This window comes from Hyaena hyaena, unplaced genomic scaffold, assembly GCF_003009895.1.
Source record: "Hyaena hyaena isolate Hyena2069 unplaced genomic scaffold, ASM300989v1 scaffold_19, whole genome shotgun sequence".
Taxonomy (NCBI): Eukaryota; Metazoa; Chordata; class Mammalia; order Carnivora; family Hyaenidae; genus Hyaena; species Hyaena hyaena.
In genome coordinates, this window is record NW_024080651.1 from 6,451,259 (window position 1) to 6,463,955 (window position 12,697).

Sequence of the window (12,697 nt, forward strand, 5' to 3'; positions counted from 1 at the left end):
GCTCCAGTCAGTGCCTGAGGTTGGTCAGTACTTTGATTTTGGGACAGCAGCTTCAGTGTTGCTCCCACAGAGCTCAAAGCCCAGGGAGATGTATCACACCCTCCCTGTGCTCTTAATGCTGGACTGTACTCCCTCACTTCACCCAGTGACACCTCCAGCCAGGTTAGAGCTCTGCTGAAAATTCTTCTGTCTCAAACCAGGGCCACAATGGCTGTGACATCAGGAACATAGCCCCTTCATCTCCACCTCTCCACCAATCACATATGGGATCTTTGACAAAAGATTCATGTGTCCTTGGTTAATAGAAATTCACTCCTCTAATCATGGGTGGCTGGATGAACTATTGATCTATCTTGAATACGCTGGACATAAAGAACAAAGATAGAGCTGTACTCACCCCAGAGACAAGTCTGACCCCAAATCACTCTTTCCTAGAAACTCTGTGTAGGCTTAGTGGTTGCATCACTGAGATGTCTGCGGGTTTATCTTCACTGAACAGGCTATCTCTGGAATTTCCTTGGACATCATGTCAGACTCACCCAGATAGAGAAAAATCCCACCATACTAAACTCATGTCAAAGAAAATATGATTTTAGAAAAATTTTATAGGAGGCATCTCTTTTTCATTGGTTTTCCATCCATGTTTTTAACCACAATTTTTATCCACATTTTTCTCTGTAATAAGCGCAGATCTGTAAAAACTGTACTATTGTATCTGAATTTTCATAATAACATGGTCATTGAGTTAAATCAGTCTTACTGAGAGAAATTCTGTATAAAGGAAAGCACACACATTTAAAGTGCACACTTGGCTAATTGGTGAATAACACATACACTGTGTCACAGGATCCCTGTCAGAGCATCTGCAGCTGTCACTCCTTCCTTCCTAGAACTTCCTGCAGGTGTTATCCTTGTGCTCTAAGGTCAGTGCCACACAGGACTCCTGAAGACTTGGGTCTGTGTGCTGGGAGAACAGATCCTGGCGGGGGGAATCACTGTATGTAGTATGTGAACAACAGTTGTTTCAAACAGGCAGACATAGTAACAGAGGATGACTTTTAGTGCATAATGCCCCTAGGAATGCACACAACTGTTTCTACCCACTCCCGGAACAGAAGCTTTCCTCTCCTCAGTGCTGTAGGAACCTTAGGAGAAAGTAAGGTCTGGAAGCCAGGGAGGAATCACATAACAGGAAAGTACACAGAATCCTACACAGAAGGGGCCACATGTCCAGTGGTAATCATCTTTGCTCTGGACATGATCCTGATCTAAGTCGAAATTTGGTAGAGATACCACCTCGTTCCTGACCCATGAACCATACAGGGAGCCATGGACTGACTCTCCCTAAGAAGTCTGAGTGGGGCATACAGTCTGGCTTAGGATAAGGAAGAGTACCTAGAGGCACACTTGAACTGACCCTAGTCAGGGGACGCAAGGCAGAGCAATGGGGGCGCAGGAGCTCTCTTTGATGGACTTGGCTACCATTTGAAACAATGGTGTGTCTGAGTCTGAACACCAGGGGGCTCACAGGACCCATTTCTGAGGGTTCAGGGGTGATGAGAACTGAAACCTGCCACCTGTACTGTCAGTGCCCTCTGCACAAGGTTCACAGCTGTGACCTCCTCACCCCTTGGCCTGGAACAGCCCCCTCTCGACCAGCCCCCTGACACCCTCAGGCCCAGTGAGGGGTCAGAGAGTTGGGGGTCTCATTTGCATGGATGGGTCCTCCCTCTCTCAGAGGATGAAGAGGAGAAGGGAGAGGTTAGAGGAGGCTCTGCTCACCTGTGGGGCACAGAAGACAGGATCGGTGATGGTCTCCACCATGGCCTGGTCTCCTTTCCTTCTCACTCTCCTCGCTCACTGCACAGGTGATTGGATGTGGGCACACTGGAAGGGACTCTGGGAGGACAAGTGGGTCTTGCTCCCACTCTCTTGTGTCTAGACCCCAGAATCACCCTCTCTGCGTTTCAACTCCTTCCAGGGTCCTGGGCCCAGTCTGTGTTGACTCAGCCATCCTCAATGTCGGGGTCCCTGGGCCAGAGAGTCACCATCTCCTGCACTGGAAGCAGCTCCAACATCGGTGGTAATTATGTGAGCTGGTACCAACAAGTCCCAGGAACAGCTCCCAACCTCCTGATATATGAAAATAACAAACGACCCTCAGGGGTCCCCGATCGATTCTCTGGCTCTAAGTCTGGCAACACAGGCACTCTGACCATCACTGGGCTGCAGGCTGAGGACGAGGCTGATTATTACTGTTCAGCATGGGATAGCAGTCTCAGTGCTCACACAGTGCTCCAGGCCTGCGGGGAAGTGAGACAAAAACCTGCTGTCCCCTGTGTCGGGCCTTCTTTGTGCCTATCTTCTGCCAAGATAGCTGCTTCCCTCTTTATTTGGCCTTAAACTGAGGCCTGATACCAAACCCAAAGAACCTTCTCTAGTATATGTCCTTTTCCTCTCAATTCTGTCCCCAAAACCTGCCTCTGTAGGCATACATTTTCTGTTATACACAAGCTGAGCAGAGGTTCCTGGATGCGGTGTAGGTTGTCCTGGGGACAGAGTCCCTGAAGATTGTGCCTGTTTGCTAGGGGTACCATTATATAATAGCACAGACTGGATGACTAAGCCAGAAAATACTTATTTTCTCACAGTTTTGGAGCCTAAATGTCCAAGTTCAAGGTGGTGGGGGCAGGTTTGATTTCTCTTGAAGTCTCTCTCCTTGACTTGCAAATGGCTACATTCATCTTCACTCCTCACATGGCATTTCCATGTGGGCTCACCCATCATGTCTCTCCCTCTTCTATAAAGACACCAGCCCTTTATTAGGGCACCTATTTATTAGGGCACCACTCTTATAATCTCATGTATCCATCATTACATCTTTTAATGCCTCATCTCAAATAGTCTCAGTATGGATTAGGATTTCCATACAGGGGCTTAGGGGACACAGATCAGCTCATATCAAGGTGTCAGGACAGACCCAGGGACAGAGAGTACAGCTGTGTCTGATCCAGGATAGGCAATTGTCTGCATGATATGCATGAATGGCATTTACCGAACACTCACTACATGACTTATATTGGATCAGAAGCTTAAGTCACAATGCATAAATGAGAGGGAGTGTCCCCATGCTCAGGGAGCTGACACTGTCTGGGGGAAGAAAGAGAGCACACAAGCAAAACATTGTGCCTCACACCTACTTCTCACATGAGGACAAAATGTCTCTGTAGCCTCAGGTAAAATCCACACAACACACCCTCTGGATGACAGAAACTTGTTCACTAATCAGCAACCTCAGATTTCAGGTGACTTGATCAAATCACCCCACCATCTGCCCTGACACTATTACAGTGACTAGGGAGGGGAATGTTGGATTGATTTGGGTAACATAGTGCATGTCTTGTGGGAATTGAACTCAGTCACTGACAAACCATGTAGCTGGGAGTTTTGGGGTCCAGATCAGAGAAGAAAATGATAGGCATCATCTTCCCTCCATCCTCTGTAATTAAGGTTGGAACATGGTCTTTGGACTCTGGCATCTGGGTAAGAGACACAGTAGGTTCTTCCCATCTCATAAAACTACAGCTCAGGTCCTGTCCATTCCGATGTCTGCACCTGATCAACTCCTGGCCAACACACACTGCTAGGCACAAGGTGCTGATGTGAAATGAAGGCAGTCCCAGGAGAGGTAGAAAGCATTAATCAAATCAAACTATTTGTTTTCTTATATAATTTAAAAATAATTCAAAGTGTTCACTATTTTAATCCTAGCATAAATATGTATAGATTTCTAACAGTTCTATAAGAAAACAATCACAAAATTCAGGAAATAACATAAAAGATAATTTGAATAAATGGTGAAATATTTTATTTCATAAAGACACTGAGTCAAAACTTTAGCAATAAGTAGGCAGGTGATATAAGCACTTTTATTATTGTTTCTTTTTATGTTTCCTTTGAGAAGCCATGTAGGCAGGTACAGGCACAGGCGCCATGCACATCCCTCTGACATTAGAAGGAGGGTGAATATGTGGCAAACACCAGTTACTCCGTGTGCACATAGGATAACTGTTCCTTCTCTGTAACAAACTCTTTGACAGCAGAGGTGAGCCACACATCCAGCCTTCACCATCCTGTATTCAGTGTGCCGACTCAGAAGGCTGCATAGTCTGGTTGTAGCAGTCACTTCTTTCTGCTCTGGAAAGTGTAACAAAATTGGGTGTAAAACATGGACTGGGACCAACAGCTCCCAGGCTGAAGGCCCAGGTGGGTTTCTGGTGACACCCAGTCTTCAGGCTCTTGTCTTAGTTCTCTTGTTCCAATTCAAGCTAGTCAACCTCCATTGCTGCTAAATGTAAAATCGCACAATAGAAATTCTCAACTAGTGAAAAAGAAGGCAAGAGAAGAATAATAAATGAATTCAAACTCTTTAAATCTAAATCTAGTTTTTGAAAGAACAAAATAAAATTAAAAACTGATATTAAATTAAATATACATGATTATATTAAATTATATTGCATATAAATGGACAAATTATTTCAATTAGAAGACATGGATTGACACAACAGAGCAAAAGGACCACTCTTTAAATTAAAATACAAATATGCTGTATTTAAAAGAATGGCAAAAATATAAAAGTATACCTTGCAACAATGAAACAACAGAAAGAAGTAGTTACATAAGTATCTGGCAAAAGACTAAGGGAAGAAGTTTTCTAGAAAAATAATAACACATTTCATAGTGATAAAATAATATATTCAAGAAAAAAGTAAAAAAGTTCATATAATAACATATCTTTGGAAATCTAGATGAAGGATAAATTAATAGTGGTAAAGAGAGAAATAACCAGTCCACAGTTACAGTTGCAAAGGTTAAAACAATGCTCTTAGTATCTGAATGAACACAGAAAAAAAATAGTAAACATAAAAAAGAACAGAAGAATTAACTTTAAAAGAATACAAACCTGGAACATTTTTTTTAGAATAAGACTTGAGTTTATTTTATTTATTTATTTATTTATTTATTTATTTTTACAAATAGTTTATTGTCAAGTTGGTTTCCATATAACACCCAGTGCTCATGCCCACAAGTGCCCTCCTCCATGCCCATCTCCCCCTCCCACCCACACCCATCAGTACTCAGTTTGTTCTCAGCATTCAAGAGTCTCTCATGGTTTGCCTCTCTCCCTTTTCCCCACCATTTCCCACCTTCTTCTCTCCCATGGTCCTCCGTTATCTTCGTCCTAATCCTCCTATACATGCAAACGTATGATATTTGTCCTTCTCTTTTTTTTTTTTTTTTTACAAATAGTTTATTGTCAAATTAGTTTCTACATAACACTCAGTGCTCATCCCCAAAGTGCCCTCCTTCATGCCCATCCCCACCTCCCCCCCACATCCATCAGTCCTCAGTTTTTGTCAGCATTCAAGAGTCTCTCATGGTTTGCCTCTCTCCCTTCCCCCACCATTTCCGCCCTTCTTCTCCCCCTTGGTCCTCCGTCAAGTTCCTCCTAATCCTCCTATACGTGCAAACATATGGTATTTGTCCTTCTCTGCCTGACTTATTTCGCTCAGCATAACACCCTCAAGGTCCATCCATGTAGCTACACATGGCCAGATTTCCTTCTTTTTCATTGCCATGTAGTATTCCATTGTATACATAATCCACGTCTTCTTGATCCATTCGTCTGTTGATGGACACTTAGGCTGTTTCCATGTTTTGGCTATTGTTGAGAGTGCTGCTATGAACATTGGGGTACATGTGCTCCTATGCATCAGCATTTCAATGTCCCTTGGGTAAATTCCTAGCAGTGCTATTGCTGGGTCATAGGGGAATCCTATTGTTAATTTTTTGAGGAACCTCCACACTGTTTTCCAGAGGGGCTGTATCCATTTACATTCCCAGCAACGGTGTAGGAGGGTGCCCGTTTCTCCACATCCTCGCCAGCATCTTGAGTTCTCTGATTTGCTCATTATACCCACTCTGACTGGCATGAGGTGCTATCTCAGTGTGGTTTTATTTGTATTTCCCTGATGAGGAGGGATGCTGAGCATCATTAAATGTGTTTGTTTGCCATCTGGATGTCCTCTTTGAAGAAGTGTCTGTTCATATCTTCTGCCGATTCCTTCACTGGATTCTTTGTTTTTCGGGTGTGGAGTTGGTTGAGTTCCTAATAGATTATGGATACTAGCCGTTTATCTGATATGTCATTTGCAACTATCTTTTCCCATTCCATTGATTGCCTATTAGTTTTGTGGATTGTTTCCATTACCGTGCAGAAGCTTTTAATCTTGATGAGGTCCCAATAGTTCATATTTGCTCTTGATTCCCTTGCTTTGGGGGATGGGACACGTAAGAAATTGCTGCGGTGGAGGTCAAGGAGGTTGTTTCCTGCTTTCTCCTCTAGGGTTTTGATAGTTTCCTGTCTCACGTTCAGGTCCTCTATCCATTTTGAGTTTATTTTTGTGTATGGTGTGAGAAAGTGATCTAGTTTCATTCTTCTGCATGTTGCTGTCCAGTTCTCCCAACACTATCTGTTATAGAGGCTGTCTTTTTTCCATTGGATACTCTTTCCTGCTTTGTCAAAGATTAGTTGGCTGTACACCTTGAGGTCCAGCTCTGAGTTCTCAATTCTATTCCAATTGTCTATGTGTCTATTTTTGTGCCAATGCCATACTGTCTTGATGATGACAGGTTTGTAGTAGAGGCTAAAGTCTGGGATGGTGATACCTCCCGTTTTCGTTTTATTTTTCAGTATTACTTTGGCTATTTGGGGTCTTTTGTGGTTCCATACAAATTTTAGGATGGTTTATTCTAGTTTTGAGAAGTATGCTGGTGAAATTTTGATTGGAATTGAATTGAAAGGGCAGATTGCTTTGGGTAGTGATGACATTTTAACTATATTTGTTCTTCCTATCCATGAGCATGGAATGTTTTTCCATTTCTTTGTGTCTTCTTCAATTTCCTTCATAAGTTTTCATTAGTTTTCATCATACAGATCTCTTATATCCTTGGTTAGGTTTGTTCCTAAGTATTTTATGGTTTTTTGTGCAATTGTGAATGGGATCCATTTCTTGATTTCTCTTTCTGTTGCTTCATTATTGGTGTATAAAAATGCAATCGATTTCTTTACCTCGATTTTGTACCCAGCAACTTTGTTGAATTCATGGATCAGTTCTAGTAGTCTTCTGGTGGAGTCTGTAGGGTTTTCTAGTAGAGTATCATGTCACCTGCAAAAAGTGAAAGTTTGACTTATTCTTTCCAATTCTGATGCCTTTGATTTCCTTTTGTTGTCTGATGGCTGATGCTAGGACTTCCAGCACTATGTTAAACAACAGTAGTGGGAGTGGACATCCCTGTCGTGTTCCTGATCTCAGGGAGAAAGCTCTCAGTTTTTCCTCGTTGAGGATGATATTAACTAGAGACTTCTCAGAGATGGCTTTTATGATGTTTAAGTAGAGTCCTTCTATGTGTAGTTTTTCTAGAGTCTTTATTAAGAAGGGATGCTGTATCTTGTCAAATGCTTTTTCTGCATCTATTGACAGGATCATATGATTTTTACCTTTACTTTTGTTGATGTGATGTATCACATTGATTGCGAATGTTGAACCAGCCCTTTAACCCAGGAAGGAACCCCACTTGATCTTGGTGGATGATTCTTTTCACGTGCTGTTGGATTCGAATTGCAAGTATTTTCTTGAGGATTTTTTATTTGTATTCATCAAGGATATTGGCCTGTAGTTCTCTTTATTTGCTGGATCTCTGTCTGGCTTGGGAATCAGAGTGATGCTGGCTTCATAAAATGAGTCTGGGAGTTTTCCTTCGCTTTCTAGTTTTTGGAATAGCTTGAGAAGAATTGAGATTAATTCTATTTAAAACATCTGGTAGAATTCCCCAGGAAGCCATCAGGTCCAGGGCTCTTATTTTTTGGGAGATTTTTGATAACTGATTCGATTTCTTCTCTAGTTATGGGTGTGTTCAGATTTCCTATCTCTTTACGTGTGAATTTTGGTAGTGAGTGTGTGTTTAGGAATTTGTCCATATGTTCTAAGTTGTCCAAGTTTTTGGCATATAATTTTCATAGTGTTCCCTGATAGTTGCTTGTATATCTGAGGTGTTGGTAGTAATCAATCCATTTTGATTAATAATTTTGTCTATTTGGGTGCTCTCTCTTCTCTCTCTCTCTTTTTTTAAAAAATATTTTTATTTATTTCTAGGAGAGAGAGAGAGAGAGAGAGAGAAAGAGTGAGAGACAGCGTGAGCAGGGGAGGGTCAGAGAGAGAGGGAGATACAGACTCTGAAATAGGCTCCAGGCTCTGAGCTAGCTGTCAGCACAGAGCCCGACGCGGGGCTCAAACCCACGAACCACGAGATCATGACCTAAGCAAAAGTCGGACGCTTAACCAACTAAGCCACCCAGGTCCCCCACTCTTCTCTTTTTGAGAAGCCTGGCTAGAGGTTTGTCGATTTTGTTTATGTTTTCAAAAAAACAACTCTTGGTTTCATTGATGTGTTCAATTGTTTCTTTGGTCTCTATGTTGTTTATTTCTGCTCTGATTTTTACTATTTCTCTTTTTCTACTGGGTTTAGGGCATTCTTGTTGATCTCACCTGTTCTTTTAGGTGAGCTGTTAGATTGTGGACTTGCGCTTTTTCCAATTTCTTGAAATAGGCCTGGAATGCTATGTACTTTCCTCTTAGGACTGCCTTTGCCACATTCCATAGATTCTTGATTGTTGTGTTTTCATTTTCATTTGTTTCCATATATTTTTTAAATTTCATCTCTAATTGCCTGATTGGCCCATTCATTCTTTCGGAGGGAGTTCTTTAAACTCCATATTTTGAAGTTTTCCAGACTTCTTCTTGTGATTGATTTCAAATTTCAAAACATTATGATCTGAGAGTGTGCATGGTATGATCTCAATTCTTTTATCTTGTCCCAGTATGTGATCTTTCTTGGGGAATGTGCCATGCACACTTGAGAAGAAAGTAAATTCCCTGGCCTCAAGATGTAGAGTTCTAAATATAACTGTCAGATCCATCTGGTCCAATGTGTCTTTCAAGTCCATTATGTCTTTAGTGATTTTCTGTTGGTTGACCTATCCATTGGTGTAAGCGAAGTCTTAAAGTCCCCTGCTATTAGCACATTCTTTGCTACAAGCTTGTTTCTGTTTGTGATTAATTGTTTTAAATATTTTGGTGCTTCCATTTTCAGTGCATAGACATTTATGATTGTTAGTTCTTCCTGATGGATAGACCCTGTAATTATTATGTAATGCCCTTCTTCATCTGTTGTTATTATCTTTAATTTAGAGTCCAGTTGGTCTGATATAAGCATAGACTCCGGGTTTTTTTTTTTTTATTTCCAGTAGCATGATATATTTTTCTCCATCCCCTTACTTTTAATCTGAAGGTATCTTCCCGTCTAAAATGAGTTTCTTGTAGACAGCATATAGATGGATTTTGGTGTTTTATCCATTCTGCTACCTATGTCTTTTGATTGGAGCATTCAGCCCATTGACATTCAGTGTTATATTGAAATATGTGGGTTTAGAGTCTTTGTATCTTTTGTAGGGTTCATGTTTGTGGTAGTGTCTCTGGTATCTTTGTTCCTTGCAACCTTTCCTTCAGAGCGTCCCCCTCAGGATTTCTTGTAGGGCTGGCTTAGTGGTGTAAAATTCTTCCAATTTTTGTTTATTTGGAAAGATATTTATCTCTCCTTCTATTTTGAATGACAGGCTTGCTGGATAGAGAATTCTTGGCTGCATATTTTTACTGTTCATCACATTGAAGGTCACCTGCCATATCTTTCTGGCCTGCCAAGTTTCAGTAGATAGGTCTGTCACCACTCTGATAGGTTTCCCTTTGTATGTTAGGGCCCTTTTCTCCCTAGCTACTTTCAGAATTCTCTCTTTGTCCTTATATTTTGCCATTTTTACTATGATATGTTGTGCAGAAGATCGATTCAAGTTATGTCTGAGGGGAGTCCTCTGAGCCTTTTGTATTTCAATGTTTACTTCCTTCCCCAGGTTGGGGAAATTCTCTGCTATAATTTGTTCCAGGACTCCTTCAGCACCTTTCCCTCTCTCTTCCTCTTCTGGGATTCCTATAATATGGATATTGTTCCGTATGACTGTATCGCTGAGCTCTCAAACTCTTCTTTCATGTTCCTGGATCAGGTTGTCCCTTTTTTCCTGTTTCCTCTTTTTCTACAATGGTGTCTTCTAAATCACTTATTCTCCTTTCTGCCTCTTCTATCCGTGCATTGGAGGCCTCTAATTCATTATGTATCTCATTTGTCGCATTTTTAAATTCATATCCTTATTTTTATTCTCCATGTTGTTTGTAGCCATAGTTTCTTTGATGTCCTCTATGCTTTTTCAAGCCCAGCTATTAATTTTATGATTATTGTTTTAAATCTCGTTCAGTTATGCTGCTTATATCTGTTTTGAGTCAATCATTAGCTGTCAATTCTTCTTGGAATTTCTTTGGAAGAGTCCTCTTTTCTCTCATCATTTTAGTTAGCTTTCTGTCTCTTGTTAGTTTTAAAGACTTGTTATGATCTCTGCACCTGTTAGCGCGGCTATATCCAAGAAGACTCTTAGACTCTCCAGGGCCTATCCTTTCAGAGAGTGTTTTCTGAATGGTATCTTTTGGTCTCTCTTGTTGAGACCTTGGTTATTTTATTTTCCTACTCGTAGTGATACTTGGGACTCTACACCACGTGTACTTTGGCGTGTTTCTTGAGGGAGCCTTCGAGAAGAAAACAGACAGACAAACACACAGGGAGCAGGAGCACACAAATACACAGACAAATCCAACTAACATGCAAACCAAGAGGGTAAATGAAAAAGTTAAGAGAAAAGATGGAGGAGGGAAGGCGAATAATAGAGAATAAAAAATACATAAAGTGGTCAAAAAGAAGAAAAGAAAAAGAAAAAAGAAGAAAACCGATGGACAAAGAACGCTTTAAAGCATTTAACCGGATTTCCCAGCTACAGTTAAATAGCCGGGTGTATGCATTGCTGGCTGAAGAGCATAGAGAAAGAGAGAGAAGACAGGGCGGGGATGAGGCAAAATTGGATATAGAATGAACAGGCAGAAGGGATAAGAAGGTTTTTTCAAAGAGCTAAAGGGTAGAATATGGTTGGATAGGTGAGAGAAGGACGCTGGTGTTATCCAGAGAAACTATATAATCTAATTACTCCTGAGAGAAAGAGATGAAGAGGTCAACAGGTGTAGAATGTACATCTACAGAATGGACTAGATGTGACTGTTTAAGCAAGCCGGTGACCAGAGTTAATCAGGTCAGTGTTCCGGGAAAAAAAGAAAAAGAAAAAGGAGAAAGAAAAGAAAAAAATAAGGAGGAGGGCAGCTCTCTAGCAGAGATGGGCGTGGTGTGATCCAATGAGTCAGGCGGGAGTTCTGCCTTGGCGGTTGTGGGGAAGATAGTGGCGGGACTCCAGTCCCTTCTTGAACCAAGCGCTGCACCTCGCTTTTTTGGGTGTGTAAACTCCCCGTGCCAGGGGCGGATCCAAAGTGGATCGCGCTCTTTAACTCAGGCCAGGCCTAGCTTCCAAATCCCAGTCCACGTGCCCCACTGAAATTGCCATATACACCACCTCCCAGGCGATCCCCTCGGGGCATTTTCAAGCCTCTTGTCTAGCCCTATGGATGGAGCCAGAATCGCTGCTACCTTCTCTTCCCAGTCGGGTTGGCGAGCAAGGATGGGGGTTTGCCTGGGGGGCATGCAGGTCTGCTGGAGATAGGGCAACCAGGTCCCTCTGTGTTTCGTCACCCAAAACACAAACTTGCAGGCAAATCTCCCAGTTTTAAGCCCTTCGCTTTCCCTCTAGAGGTCCAGCGAAGCCAGAAGCACGGATGCCCTGTACGCGCGCGGTTCCTCCAGTGGTCCAGCCAGCCAGGAGCACAATGGTGTGGTCCGCGCGCAGCCTCTCTAGGGATCCAGCCAGCCAGGAGCGCAATGCAGCGGTGCGTGCAGCCCCTCAGGGATGAGTTGGTGCGCCGGGAATTGGCGTACAAGGATTTGGTGCGCACGGTCCTTCTGTGCCCCGAGCGGATGCTTTTCTGTTTCCCAGTGACAGGGACTATATCTTGAGTAGTTTAGGACTCTGTCTTTTTCCTCTTTCACTCCCTGCAGAGGGGGATCGCCCCCGTCCCTCGAGTCTCCGATCCCGGCCCAATTTTATCTTCCCCAGTTCACAGTCACGTTAGGAGGCTTTTTCAGTGGATTCTACATCCTTTTTCTCCCAGTCTCTTGGGTTCTGTAAGGTTTCCTATGGCTTCAGATTTTTTCCGTGTGAGATATGGGGGTGATTGCAATGTACGGAGCTCCCTACCTCTCTGCCATCTTGCCCCTCCTCCACAAATATGGAACTTGAGGGTGTTATGCTGTGCAAAGTAAGTCTGGCAGAGGACAGATACCATATGTTTTCACTTATAAGTGGATCAGGAGAAACTTAACAGAGGACCATAGGGGAGGAGAAGGGAAAAATAGTTGGGGAAAGGGAGGGAGGCAAACCATGAGAGACTCTTGAATACTGAGAACAAACTGAGGGCTGATAGGGGTGTGGCAGAAGGGAAGGGTAGTGATAGACATGGAGGAGGACACTTGTTGGGATGAGCACTGGGTGTTATATGGAAACCCACTTGACAAAGTATAAAAGAAAAAATAAAGG

General features: G+C 42.5%; 1 gene segment (V, D, J or C); it reads left to right on the forward strand.

The window, feature by feature from the left end:
• Window positions 1-1,776: 1,776 nt before the first annotated feature.
• On the forward strand, window positions 1,777-11,959 carry LOC120227880. The segment is given in 3 exon segments: window positions 1,777-1,868; window positions 1,982-2,313; window positions 11,855-11,959. Coding segments are annotated over 3 exon segments (495 nt in total).
• The last annotated feature ends 738 nt before the right edge of the window (window positions 11,960-12,697 follow it).